Source organism: Buteo buteo, chromosome 5 (assembly GCF_964188355.1).
Source record: "Buteo buteo chromosome 5, bButBut1.hap1.1, whole genome shotgun sequence".
In the NCBI taxonomy this organism is placed as follows: Eukaryota; Metazoa; Chordata; class Aves; order Accipitriformes; family Accipitridae; genus Buteo; species Buteo buteo.
In genome coordinates, this window is record NC_134175.1 from 24,348,613 (window position 1) to 24,362,495 (window position 13,883).

At 39.0% G+C, this 13,883-nt stretch overlaps 2 protein-coding genes across 2 annotated transcripts in view; one reads left to right on the forward strand and one right to left on the reverse strand.

Annotated features, from left to right (window-relative positions):
* Positions 1-4,363, forward strand: part of PLEKHM3 (pleckstrin homology domain containing M3) — a 126,439-nt gene extending 122,076 nt beyond the window's left edge. Inside the window, exon 9 of the mRNA XM_075028188.1 lies at positions 4,108-4,363. The gene's annotated coding sequence lies outside the window, so the exon portion shown is untranslated. The remainder of the gene's footprint in view (positions 1-4,107) is intronic.
* Positions 1-13,883, reverse strand: part of CCNYL1 (cyclin Y like 1) — a 34,761-nt gene that overhangs the window by 3,503 nt on the left and 17,375 nt on the right. Inside the window, exons 4-9 of the mRNA XM_075028196.1 lie at positions 12,986-13,086; positions 11,470-11,505; positions 10,706-10,757; positions 7,957-8,076; positions 5,735-5,901; positions 1,172-1,334 (exon numbers count right to left, since the gene is read on the reverse strand). Of these exons, the coding sequence (XP_074884297.1) occupies positions 1,172-1,334; positions 5,735-5,901; positions 7,957-8,076; positions 10,706-10,757; positions 11,470-11,505; positions 12,986-13,086 (639 nt within the window). The remainder of the gene's footprint in view (positions 1-1,171; positions 1,335-5,734; positions 5,902-7,956; positions 8,077-10,705; positions 10,758-11,469; positions 11,506-12,985; positions 13,087-13,883) is intronic.

Genomic DNA, 13,883 nt, shown 5'->3' on the forward strand with positions numbered 1-13,883 from the left:
AAGTGCAAGTAACAAGGGTGACACAAAGCAGAAGAGTTGCATTATTTAACTTTAAATAGAGGAATTCATAGGCATATCATACCTATCATTCCAAAGGACCAGGAGGGATCACACTTATTGCCAAAGTTCAGCCACTTCTGGGACAAAATAAGAAGACCTGGCACTTGGCAGAATTATTGGGGGTGGACAATAGAACAATATAAGCCAAGAATACCATAGCACACCCCTCTTTGAAAGGGACTGTGGTATCAGTGTATGCAGGGTCTGCGGTAATGCCTTTGTTAAAGGGTCAACAAAACAACATACAGAGTCATCAATTAAACCTGGACAGATGAAAGGTTGCATTGATCCAACAAGAAATTTTGCCTGGGAACCCAGGTAATTTAGATATTTTCAAAATGTCTTGCATATCTCCAGCAACTAGGAAGACTGACTCTGCAAAAGTTGAGTTTTTTTAAAAAATTAGCCTTCCTACCAAAGAAGGCTGCAGGGACTCACAGAAGGGCAGCCTTTCCCATTGGGCAGAAGGGGCCAGTAATCTGTATTTACACTCCTCTGGACATTCTGAAGGACTCCTAATAAGCAGCTATTCCAAAAATTTATCTTAAAGCAACATTTCTTTGGAAAGGTGAGGTTCTAAAAGTTGTGAAAAGAAACATATTATTATTTCTGCAGCTTTCCCCAGACAAATGGTTTATTAAACCATGAGAGCAGTAAGAGTGCTGCCTCTAAATCTAAAAGCAGCTGTGCAGTGGGATGCAGTGGGAAACCTTCAGCTGGTAGTATTTAGAAAGGTCTGAGTGTGACTGTCTCTAGGTGCTTGGAATACAGACTGCGACCAGGGAAGGACAGACAATCCATTACATATGACACTAATCCTTTCACTCTTAAGTAGTCTAGCTGAGCTACGGTTCCCAAAATAACATCCATTTTATTTTGTGATCTGCTAGACTTCTGTAATCTCTGTCCCTTCCTTGCCTCAGAATACTAGCTTAGCCTAGGCATGGTTTTAGAAGTGCTAACTGTAGTTATAAAGGGGTTAAATTAGCCTGTAATACACTAATCTAAAAGCTTTTTAGTTTTTCTAACCACCACTTAACATGATTAGCAACAGATGCTCTTACTTCACATATAGACAGAGTGCCCTGCTCAGCCAATCTCAGACCATTACCTCCAGTTTCTGTGCTCGCTCTTTACTGAGAGGCTCCAGCAGAAAGCTCAGGTTATTGTCATCTGCTAGGGAGCGAAGATCGAAGTAGTATTTGGCGTAAACACTGGCAGGAACATTGATATTAAACTGCAGTAGCTCCAAGAAGTGTCTTTCCATCTCATTCCTAGGAGGTGTAAGGGACAGAAGACAAAGGAAAAAAAAGATTGGTTTAGCTGGCTGAAAACACTGAAGAGACCTCAAGCTTGTTTTTAAAACCAGCAACTTTGAAATAGTCATCGAGAGCTCTGCATTATTGGTTTTGAGAGACAGGTCATTCACTAGTGCTCAAAACAAGGTGCAGCTTTTGAGCCCTGGCACCTCCGGCTCAGAGAGAAAGGTAGTGCCCTGTCGTGCACTCGCTCGGCTGACCGGGGAGGTTCATTCTTTGGAGTTCCATTAGTGCAGCTGTACAATTCATGCGCCATTCTCACTCTCGCACGGCCCCACACTATAGTGATCAGATGAAAGGAATGATGTATGCTGTTTATTAGCTCTGAAGAACTTGCAGACATTTTCACCAGGCTGATAACAGGAAGGGGGTTTATTGAAGTAGAGGCGACTAACAAAAGGAGTAGGCAGATCACCACGGCAACAAATGGATCTATGAAGAGCTGCTGCTATTATCTCACAGAAAAAAGCCTCTTGAAGCAACATGGATTCATCTTCAATAAATAAATAAATAAGCAGCATTAGGTGGGAGAAGGAATTTTCTCCTCAATAGCATTAGGCAGGGTAACAAAGTACTATGTCAAAGGGCACTGTCCAGTTTTTACTCACTCGTCTATTTTCACTGGGCAAAATATTTGGAGGGAAGTGGGAAGAGTGCCATGACATGAAAAAGGCTGCTTCAGCTACTGTACCCTGGTCAGCTAAATCAGAGGTGTTCTACAGAAGAAAAACAATGTTTTACAAATTAACCTAAAAGAAACTGGTGGTACCCAAACCAAGCAATTTGTTTCAACACTAACTCAACGATTGTTCCTACTGGTAGCAGACCTGTCTCAACAGAATTTAGCAGCTGCATAGGCCAACTGTGAATACACCAGAAGGTAAGTTGCACAAATTCAGTGCCAAGGCTGTTCTGGCTTTCTGGGAGCTTTCAAAATGGATGTTTTACCTATCAGAGGGGGAAATAAATCAAGGAATCATTCAGGTTGTGTCCTGTATTGGATGGCGGGTCTCAATATGAATAGCAGCTTTGTGCTTGTTTCTAGCATAGTGGACTTGAGTATCATTCAACCTAGTGCCAAAATTAATTTCCTGTTCATATGGTCATAAGCCTATAGAAATGTAAATCAGATAATGTTTTGATGATCAGCTGATCAGAGCTTGATTTGCCCTGTGAATAAATGTTCTTCACTGCCCCTTTTGTACTCACTACACTAATACATTTTAATTGTGTAAAAATACAATTCTTCATTGGATTAACAAGTCTCTTAACAGTGGTTTAAAACCTGGGAAAGGATAATGCCCATGTGTTTTCTGTGCCTTATTTACAAATACATGTAGCCAAAAGAATGAACAGCATGTGTCCCCTTACAAGCAATATTAGCAAGAGTAGCAGCTGCACAGTTAGTTTTTCAGTGATTATGGATTCACTCTCATCAAAGCAAGCAAGTTTTGACAAAGGATGACTTCCAAATATCAATTTAATTTCCTTTGATTTTTTTCCCCCATTAGAAATAAGTAAAACAACAACAACCCCCCCCCCCCCAAACCCCCAAAGTAAAACCCCTTTCAGTAAAAAAACCACCTTTGCTTTGGTCAAATAAGAAAGGGGTTGTGATAGAAAAAATAAGATTAACATTTTACCTATGTTGAGCAGGAAAAGGCTAAGGCAGATGAACTCATCTGCCAGTTGCAAAGCCTGGATCACATATCCTTTAACAAACTTTGACCCACTAGCAGTTTCTGTGAGAGCCGCGCAGCTTACGCTGCTAACAGAGTTGTGAGGTGGGGCTGCCAAACAAGTGTCTTTAAGCAGTAAGGAGAGTGTGTTTGGTGGGGATGAGGTGCACCTACGCTGCCTTCAGGAGAGGTGCCTGGCTTGTACACATACACACACGTGCACACACAGACAGATTTGCAAACTGGGTGAACTAAACCAGATATAAACCCTTTTGCCAGTTCCAGAGGGGTGTAACTCCCATGCTTGGCTTGCAGTGGCTCAACAAGAGTATCCATCAGGTTAGTGAGATCATTCTAGATATGTAGAGCCAAGAGGAAAATTCACAAAAAGTTCACAAACAATACCTGGCAGAGTCCTGCCAAGCAATCTTCAGCTGGGGAGCTGCTGGGGTTTTGGGTGGATTTTTTTGGCAGCATCACCAGCTGTCTCCAACGTTAGAATGCGACCATGCCTGAAATCCGTTGCCAATTGTTTTCTCTCAGTAACACTTGTATTCAGAATACCTAACACTCACCATCAAGTGACTAATTTAAAAAATACTGGAACTACTAAAGCTGACAATTAACTATAGTACCAACCACTAATTGAAAGTAGACTTATAAACTTAAAACTTAATTTTGCTGAGTATTTTAAGCAGTTTTCCAAGGTCCCAATTATCCAGCCCAGGAGCAGTGAAGTCTGCCAAGCTGCAGCAGTGCGGGGCCTGGGATGGACGCCCCTGGGCCACTGTCAGAAAGGGGTTGTACAGTTTCTGCCCATACCTAAATTCAAAGGTCTAAGTCATTTCAAATGAGATGGGATTACAAAAATCCCATCTTCAAACTGGAGGGAAAATAAGCTTAAATTCAGTCTATTTTCCTTACCACCATCACTGCTTTGAAAATGTAAGTACTGACAATTTCAGGAGACCCAACATCAGCAATAGAGAACAAACATCCTGCTTGTTACAGATATTTTCAGTGCTATCAATTTGATTTGTCCCAAACAGGGCCAGAAGAAGAGACATCAAAAGAGCAAGATGTATGTGCTCCAGCACTCCTAGCACCGCTGACCCCACTTCAGCCATCTCAGAGTTATTTGCAGCAATGCTTCAAGTATGTTCCTCAGACAGATGAGCACTCTGAGCCAGGTTGAGTGAAGATGCACGTTGTATAAAATCACTAATTAGGCTTTCCTGAAAGCAGGGCTGGCACAGCCCTGCATTTGGAGACAAAGAACTGCCAGGCAAGGGGTATGTATAAAACAAGGTACTATGTTTTCAATATGAAATAACTTGAATAACAAAAACTGTTTTGGTGCAGGTAACTCACCCATTTTTAGAAATGCTTCCCCCTATCTAAAAGGAAGAAAATTGGATATTCCTCCTCCTAAAGAGTCCCAGATAAATAATTACTGTATTTTAAACATCAGCTTTAGGCTGAATCCAGGAAAGAGAGCTTGAGGCAAAACCAGACTCTCTCACACAGGTAGCCTCTCAGTGCTGTGTGCAAACCTCTACCACCTCAGTCTGCTCCTGTACTAGAACTGACTGTTATTACACAGGCCTCAACACATGCTGAATTACAGCACAGCAGTGTGATCAAACCGAAACACACATAAAACATGTCATAAAGTTTATTAAGGCCAGAAAGCCTGATATTAAGTTAGCCTTCTAGCATTTCTACCACTGTGCTAATAAGGGAAATAGGGGAACAACCTGGCAAATAGAATTAAAACAAAGCTCTCAGATGGAACTTTGTGAGAAGAAATTTAACAGAAAATCTAATGGGCCAAATCCATTCCACATAAACATGCCTCCAGCCCATAGTATGAGCTTGGAGCCACAAGGATGAACACATCCTCTGAAACTGCAGAAATTGTAGGGCTTAAAGCTGAGCGCACCAAGAAAAGAAAGCAGATTCAAAACTTCTGAAAAACTGAAATCTGCATCTGAGACAAAAATATATACAAGGAACAGCCTTACATAAACAAGCAGTAGTAAGGTTGAGGATTTTGTTCCCAGCACTGTAGGCAAGTCTAAGAACTCACCCAAAGAGGATGAGCTGTAGCAGTAGCTGGGTGTAACACATGCAACCACAGATACCAACACAAATGACACCTGTCTGCCAGCAGCAATGGCTAGGAATTCAGACCTTAAGATACTTAGGCCTTAGCTGGATACAAGAGCAGACACATAAGTCACAAGTTATGGCTTACCCTGCAATTTTTCAAATTCTAAAACAGAAGGAACAAATTTAGTTCACTTTTTTTTTTCCTTCCCCAAAAGACTTTTGATAAGACTATAAATTGGGCACTTTAGAGTTACACCAATGCAAAAACTTAGTGGAAACAAGCAGCCAGTCCCATGGTTCATCACTGGGGGAAAAAAGGTAAAGAAAACTAACTTTGAAGTTACTCACCCAAGTCATTAGAAATATTAATACAGATTTGTCTCAACTTAGGGTTATCCAAAGATTCCTAGGTTAAAAAAAGGGAATGAGGCCAGACACCAGATATACATATACCCTAGCACCAGACATGCGTTTTTTCAGTATGATCACAAAAATTGCCATTCCAAAAAAAAACCCCAACCCCCAAAAACCACCACTGCAGATTAGCCAAACCTTGCAACTTACATGTCCTCAACAGTAATGTCCTTCAATATTTGGCAATAATCCACATTCCACACAGCCTGATCATCCCAGACTTTAGAAGCCAGCAGAATAGCTCCTAGGACTATCCTCTTCCAGTTACTAGGGCATATGTCAATCTCTGCATAGGTTAAAAGCCTTTCCAAATAAACCTATAAAAAGGAAGAAAAAATTTTTTATGTGTGTAATTAAGACCTGGAGAGGAGTTCTGAGTAGCAAGCATGCCAGTCCAATATGATTATTTTATCCCATTATCGTTAAGTGTGTCAAAATAAGTGATTACCACTTATACTTTAGAATCCAAACTTTCAGGACTTAGAGGTTCCATTTTTTATTATAACATAAGAATGGACCACCAAGGTGTATGATAAAGATACTGAAGAATCAGTTCTGAGCAATGAGCACTGCTGTTTCAGGGGGACACTGTTAGACCTCTTTCCGTCACCAAGTCACACAGTGACTGACAGGTTCTCATTAGGGCCTATCTGGGATAGCAAATCACTCTACATCACACTAGCCTTTCATCACAGTTAAGGTTCAGCACTTGTAGCTTAACAGGAGGTGCTAAAACCTGCACTGTGATCTCCAGTCATGGGATGAAGATGCATTAATTGCTACCTTTCCACAATGAAAGGCATTAGAGTGCTATTTCTACCTCACCCTGTAAAGAACAGACTTCAATCCTTCACCTACAACAACACCATCCTCTGCTTTTATCTACACCACCAACTGCTTAGATAGTGAAAGATACCCGAGTCCATAGATCTTGGTCTTTTACTCATTCCTCCCATGTAATCTCAAATCAGCCCACAGATGTTGAATTGGTCCCTTCCTTAAAAGTTTTTGCTATTTCACACTCCTATAATGATCCACGTACTAAGTAATTTGCACTTTCAAATCTGAATATAGATTGGTTTTAATGTTCTTTTCCCTAAACTAAGACTAAGGTCCTAATGAAACCTCAGATAAACTAGTGGGTGCAGGAAGCTGTTGTACAGGTCTAAGGGCAGGATCAATCTTCATTACTAGGGTCTCCCCACACTTTCTTCCCATCCTTTGCTTGTAGCCTTCAAGTGGACTAAAGGTGTTCCTATGGTAACAGAGCCACCTAGTGGTAAAGCCGACTTTAAAAACTAGAAATACTTCAGCTGGCTAGATAGCCTGGGGTTAGCCATCATCTTGTTCTGTCAAAATTGCCTGCATGTCTTTGGAAAAGCAAAAACCTCAAACTACTTTCAGAATTTCAATAGCTCTAACTATATGGCCTTTTTAATTACTTATTTCCTTATTAAAGAAAGTCCTTCAAGCTGAGTTTGCTTAATTGCCACATTGTCTTTTGGTGACAGTTCTCCTTTCAGACTCTTTTTCAGAAAGAAGCCACAATGAAGACTGAAGTCTAGGATGCAACAAAACACAGTTTAAGTGATTGTCTAATGCAGCAATTATATAGGTTGTGGTTTTTTCTTTCTCTTCAGAAACATATATGTACATGCATGCATGCATATACGTGTGTGTGTATAAATAATCAGTATCATCATCAATTTTTTATATCCATCTTGCTTTCTGAAATCAAACAACAAACTGCAATGAGATTATTCTCTTACTATTGTTCTTAAGTTCCAAGTACCTCCATGTCACCTGGGGAAAAAAGTTGTAGCCTCTTTGGTTTAATTAAAAAAAAAAAAGAAGTTTTATAGAAGGGTGGCAATGATTGAAGGACATAATAATGAGAAAGTTCATCTCTTGGAGTTCCTACAGTATTGATCCTCAACCTCTTAAGCAGTGTTACTTGCACTGTTCTGGTCAATGTGAACTCTAAACTCCCTATTTCCCCTCCACATAACTGAAATAAAAGATGAAGTCTGTCTGATCTTACTATACCCCACCATTTACAATGTCCCACTGTTCTGCCTTTCTCAAGTTTCTTCAGCAAGTTATATATTACAAAACAAACAATGTTTGATTGGACAAGTAATTAACCATTACATATTGATATACAGAAAAGGTAAGCTCCTTTTTAGTTAACCACTTCTGTGACTACTGAGAAATCTTCTCTAATGAACTCACTTGTACAGTGTCTTCATTATTAACAAGGTTTCATGAGACACTGTAACTATTTAAATGTCAGTTCAGCCCAGTTCACTTATTGAGGGGAGGAACAAAAACTCTTCCAAAAGCTTAAGTTTCAGTTATCAGGCATCTCTTACCAGTGTCACTATTGCACATTCAGCTGTCAGCTGTGCAGCACTGAAAAGTGTCCGAACAAAACGGTAGATGTGCTTGTGATCAGGGTCATGTTTGTAGTAGTCATCTGGAACTTCTTCCCGCTGAAAGAAAGTTCTCTGAATTACTGAAAATCTGTCTTACTTAATACTGACTTTAAAGAACAGCCACACATGGTTGTTTCTTCTCACCAAGTAGAAGTGTATACAACCCTTCCCTGTTACAGAGACAGAACAAAAATTATATACTGAAAGAAGCAAGCAGCCTTGCAATGTTACAACTATTCCAAACAAAACACAATAGCTTTGGCTGGTATCTTTGTTTTGAACACTTTTTTGTAAGGCTAACGGGAAAGAGCACGAACTACCATCATTATTACAGGTGCTAACTATTGTCCATGGAACATTTTACAGACTAAAAGAGATTTTTATTAAAAAAAAAAAAAAAGTTTTCTCCCTGCAAGAAAATCACAGATATATACACACCAGGGAAGCACTGGCTCTTCAAAAGGCAAAATTAAGAGACTTCAAAAGATTCCCTTTCCAGCTGAGGAAGAGTTGGAGAACATATGTCAATAATTCTGTCACAGGTAGAACTGGAAGGTAACTTACGCTGTCTTCACAGGACTCCTTCTTGAGAGATTACAGAAAGACAACAAAGCTAATGAACAGCTACATTTAACTTTGACATGATGCTAAACTGTTTCTAAATACAGGGGAGAAGAAAAGCTTAGAAATAAACAGTCTGTAAAAGCAATTCTAAAATGAATGAGAATTCTGACACTGTCCCCCCAGACATTCTGATATGCAGGACTCTTCCTGGAGGAATTAAAACTTCAAGAGCTCCGCCTCTACACACTGGTTCTGCAAGACTGATACTGAATTGCTTTCATCTACAGTACAAGTTAGACCAATAGTATGGTAAAGATACCAGATAAGAACAGCATAGCTGCTTGACATTAAACAGGTCATAAGGTAAGCAAAGCAGCAAGCATTTTCTTGTGGTTTTGTAGTTTAAAATAGCCAGGTAACAGTGTCAAGTAAAATGAAGAGGTAAGTTAACTTTGTACGCTCCACGCAGCCTTCTAATACGCCACTAACTGATGGAGGTTACCCCTTCAAGGTGGGCATGCAACATTAGGAATAACACGAGCAGGATCCTCCTTGCATGATTCCTGTGCTACGAGCAGTACAAAAGCACATATGGAAGTACATTTTTGCTGACTGGAAGAACTGAGGAGGAAAGGACTGAGGCTGGTATTTTTGACTAAGTCCTGTGATGCTGGTAACTTGAAGTTTGTTACTTCTCCTATTAGGGTCAACAGAGCCTGGATTTGGACTCCTTGTCACTGAATCTTTAGAGGACAAGGTGTTCAGAGACTTCTTCCAGCTAATAAATCTTTTTAAAGGAACTGTAGGTATCCAGCCAAAACCCCAATGCTATAGAAACTAACAAGCCATTTGCATCCTTCCCCTCAGAAATATGACATACAGCCATTACTATATTTCTGCCTGTATACTGCAGTAACATAGAAGAGACCTTTAAGTGTTCCCTAAAGGACACAATGATTTTCCTCTATTCATACTCATTAAATAGGAGGTAGGCTATATGAAAGGATCAGAAGATGTCAGGTTGCTAAATAAAGAAAAGAAATTGTCTGATGAAGTGCTGTTCATCTTAAATAATTTTCAATGTGAAACAACAGATTCAGGCAGTTAAAACAGTTTTGGACCAGATTTTTCTCTTGAAGTGCCACAGTCCATACAAGAAATCTTTTATATAGCTCTTCTCCTGAAGTTCATTATTTTTGTTGAGTAAAGAGTTGTCTTTATTCAAGTGTACAATTCCTTGCACAATGGGTCATGTTTAGGGATGAAACTCTAACAAAATATTTAATTGTATATTATAAACTGTTTATTAACAAGCCAAATCCGTGAGATAGATTAAGCTGCATTCACTCAGGTAAGTCCCAGAGCAAACTGAATTTTTAAAGCCACTAGAGCTTTGCTAAATTAATTTCAAATGAAAAACAAAGGAATTCGTTCTGTAGGACAGTCATTAAGCTAGTAGTGCTCAAACTGGACATAAAAAGCACACGCTCCACTGCTGAGCTTGCCTGTACTATGAGGTTTTGCATCTTAAAGATTGTCTAAAAAGGTGTACCAGGACTAGTCACATTAAAATCACATGCTGAATGCTCCTAGCTGTTACTGCAAGCTGCATTAAGCGTATTTGCTTTAAAGTTTTGCCTTTCACGTTTTTTAAAGACCAAACTCAACATCTCCTACTTTGTGTGATGCTTCATGTATTATGTTCTTCTGTTTGCAGTAATTTAAAAGGTTAGGCACATATCTACTACCCATGTCTTCTTAAACAAATAGGAAAGAGTTTTAATTAAAGTAGCATTAAAGAGGGGAGGAAAGGAGTCAGACAAGAAAGTTTGGACATGCAAGAATCAGCACATGCTTGCTTTCTCTTCATATTCAAAGCATAGGAAACTAAACAAACTTTGCAACATTTAGAAGCACTGGGTTCTGTTCATGATCTAGCTGATACCAGAAGTCCAGAGGACAATGTTTGCACTGTATTTTATATATAAACATACAATTTAAGATCAATTTGCTTGTGACCTGGCGCTAAGACATTTTTATGACTTACACAAATCGAGATGTTAAAAAGAAAAAAAAAAAAGTAAATTGATACACATTCAGAGGATCAAAAAGTTACACTTACTGTGAGAGGATGAGATTTTTCATCAAAAATATCCAATGATCTGTCAGAATCTCTACAAAGTAAAAATCTCTGTTTTAGCAACAAGAGTTAATTGGTAATGCTATGCTCCACTAAAAAGTATTATTCATTAAAGAGGGTAAAGGGACATATTTTGTAGTTCAGCTTTTGCTAGACCATGGTAAAAAGTTATATTGTATTTTTGAAAAGCATTTAATGATAAGATGTTGAGTATGTATAATGATGAGTAGTTAAGAAGGTAAACAATGAATTGCTATCAGTGTTCTCATATTATGTTTGGTACAGTTCTCCCTTAAAATGTGAAACTGTCTCATTAATAGCATCTAATTAAAAAAGGCAGCTGTAATTTTGAAGCATACGCTGTAACTAGCTATAATGGCAAGGGTTATTTGTACATGGAACAGGGTGTTCCTTCACCCATCAAAACTAAACTGTACCTCTGTATTCAGGAAAAGCTAAACAAAGTCCAAAGGCTGATTTGTGGCGAGTTAAGTGTATTTTCCTCACTCCCTCCATTTTGCCTTTTTATGCTTCATTCTCAATGAAGCATGTGTCATTGGATGGGTGTATTACTGACCCTTCCGTATCAGCTCAAGAGGGTGTACAAAGAGAAAGCAGATACAGCATAAAGTGCCAGATTTTTCAACTCCTTTAAGTTATACTACTTGTTACTGAAGTGACCAAGACCATATCGCTGGCTCAGAAAGTTATTACATTTCAGCAAAAAAAAAGAAAAGTTCACTCACCTGTTCTTTATATGGTAGAATATTGCTAATGTTACACTAAAAAAGAGAAAGAAAAAAACTTAACAAAGCATATTCTGCGCACACTATTCCACTGCAAAAGCTGTTTTTCAGGGCAAAATGTTCAGAATCCATTACGTATTGGCTTCCTCTCACATTCTTGAGTACTCTGTGTCTCATTTCTGATGTTTACCTGCCTGAACAGAAACTGGCCAAATCAAATTTGCTACCCAAACTACTTTTACATTCATTGTACAGATATTTGTGCCATGAAATAAACGTTATGCCACATTTTAAACACACACTTTTATTGACTGATTAGGTGACATTTATTGAAAATGTGGACTATTCTCAACTAAAATATAATAAAAGTTCACTTGATGTTACATATACTGTCATAGAGATTCTGCTGATGTTTTAACGCTGTCTCTCTGGCTGTCTAATTTAGGACCTGCCTAAAAAAAGAGAATAATAAAGATGATAATCCAAGCATAATCCAAGAAGGGGACAAGAACAGATCTCAGTCTCTGCTGAGTCAAGTAAGGCAACAGATTTCATATTGACACTCATCTACTGTGGCCAAATTTCAGATACTTTGCTGGCAGTAACAACAGGAACACTGCCATGCCAGGAATCTATCATGGGCAAGTTCTGATCTGTTGCCAGCTGTATAGCACTTCAAAATCGCACAAGCACCATCTTTTAGGTTCTTTCTTCTTTAGAAAAGGAGTTACATGCTAGATACCTTTGTTTGAAACCAAATTTTAAAGAGACAGATCAACTTAGACACTTCCAAACTCTACTAAACTGTTAAAAGAGTAAAGCCTTCTGGGCCTGAAGCTACTTTGCCATCCTTTCCCTTCAAGCACAGTAAAACTCTCTTCTCAATTCTCAGCTGATATCACCTATGTGCAAAGAACTGTCTCTGTGGTACCCAGAACAATAGGTCAAACAGCCATTTCCACTGGAGAATCAAGAAGGCTAAATAATTATCAAACTCACCTACCTAAAATAACAAATATAAGAAGAAAAAGTAGAAACCCAATGCCAGCAACGTACTGTTATCCACAACTAGAGGGCAGACTAATACCACTGGCAAGTAGCAAACAGTCCTGCAAACTCCCAGCAACTCTATACAAAATCCATTTCAAGTTTTCCCAGATCGCGAGTTTCTGGATTTGGTTTTCAATGTGAAGCCTTTGAGCTCACCACCCCAACATGCACTTTTAAACCCAAAACGCTGACACACTTCTGCACTGCCTCAGATTCTCAAGTGCACAACGATAACTACTTTCAAATACAACAGTACATTAGCTCTGTAACCAAAAAAAAAAAGCTCACTTCAGCAGTCCTAATTAACCAGATCTCTACACCCCTTCCATGACCAACCTGAATAAGCAGCACTGTGCTCCTCTCATTCAAGTGTGTGACTGGCTTTAGAACAGACAAGACCACCACAAAATGCCAGATAAACCTTGCAATACTACTCAGCCCTTTGTCGATGACAAATGGTTCTTACCACTTTATTGTGCTTCTAAGGTTAGGTTGACTGACGGTGCTGTCATCTATAAATATTGTTGAGCATGAGCTGTATTTTTTCGTAAGCTGCCCAGGAGACACCTTAGTGGGAGGAAAAAAAAAAAACCCAACAGAAATACATTCAAGAAGAGGGATTCTGTAAACTTTGGTTTACCACACTGAATACTGGCTTTACACCTCAGGTAGTTACTGCAGAGGAGGTCTTTGGAAATGATTGTTCCTCCTATGTAAGCTAACCTATAGCCATCAAGTTCCTGAGGATACCCTTTGTGTAAGATAGGTTTATAAATCATCCCTTGTAATATACAAATTGATGTTTTTAGATAAGTAGTTTTCAGCAGAAACAGCTGCAGCTAAAGCAGCAAGTCCTCCGATTTTCTCAGTTCGCCTCCATTCCATTCTTGCCAGTTTGGGTCTCAGTCTTCCCTCTGTATGATGTACTTTATTAGATTTCCCTGTGACTCCATAATCATCTTCTTCCTTCTTTTATATCCTATACCTTTACATTTACTGGTTATCCAGTACTGCTCCCTGTAAAGACAGTTTTGCATTTGGGGTTTTGTCTTGTATTTCAGAAAAAAGAAATCTCTTCCTGACATTGCTCACTTCGCTCATGTCTTGTTTAGCGTCTGCAATCTGGAAATAAAGTATTACTATTACCCTTACTTTTACTATTTAGAGCTAGCAATATGTTTCATTATCTATCCTCATCCTGTAGATTTTATACTGTAAGAAATCTTCCTATATAACACTAAGTCAGGCTTCCCTGAGCATTTTTAGAGAATGCCTTGCACTAGAGCTAGAACGTCATAATTGAGGGAGGAGTTCTAATCAAGCAACTCAAGATTCATTAGTTTTTGCCAGAATCTTTTTAAATG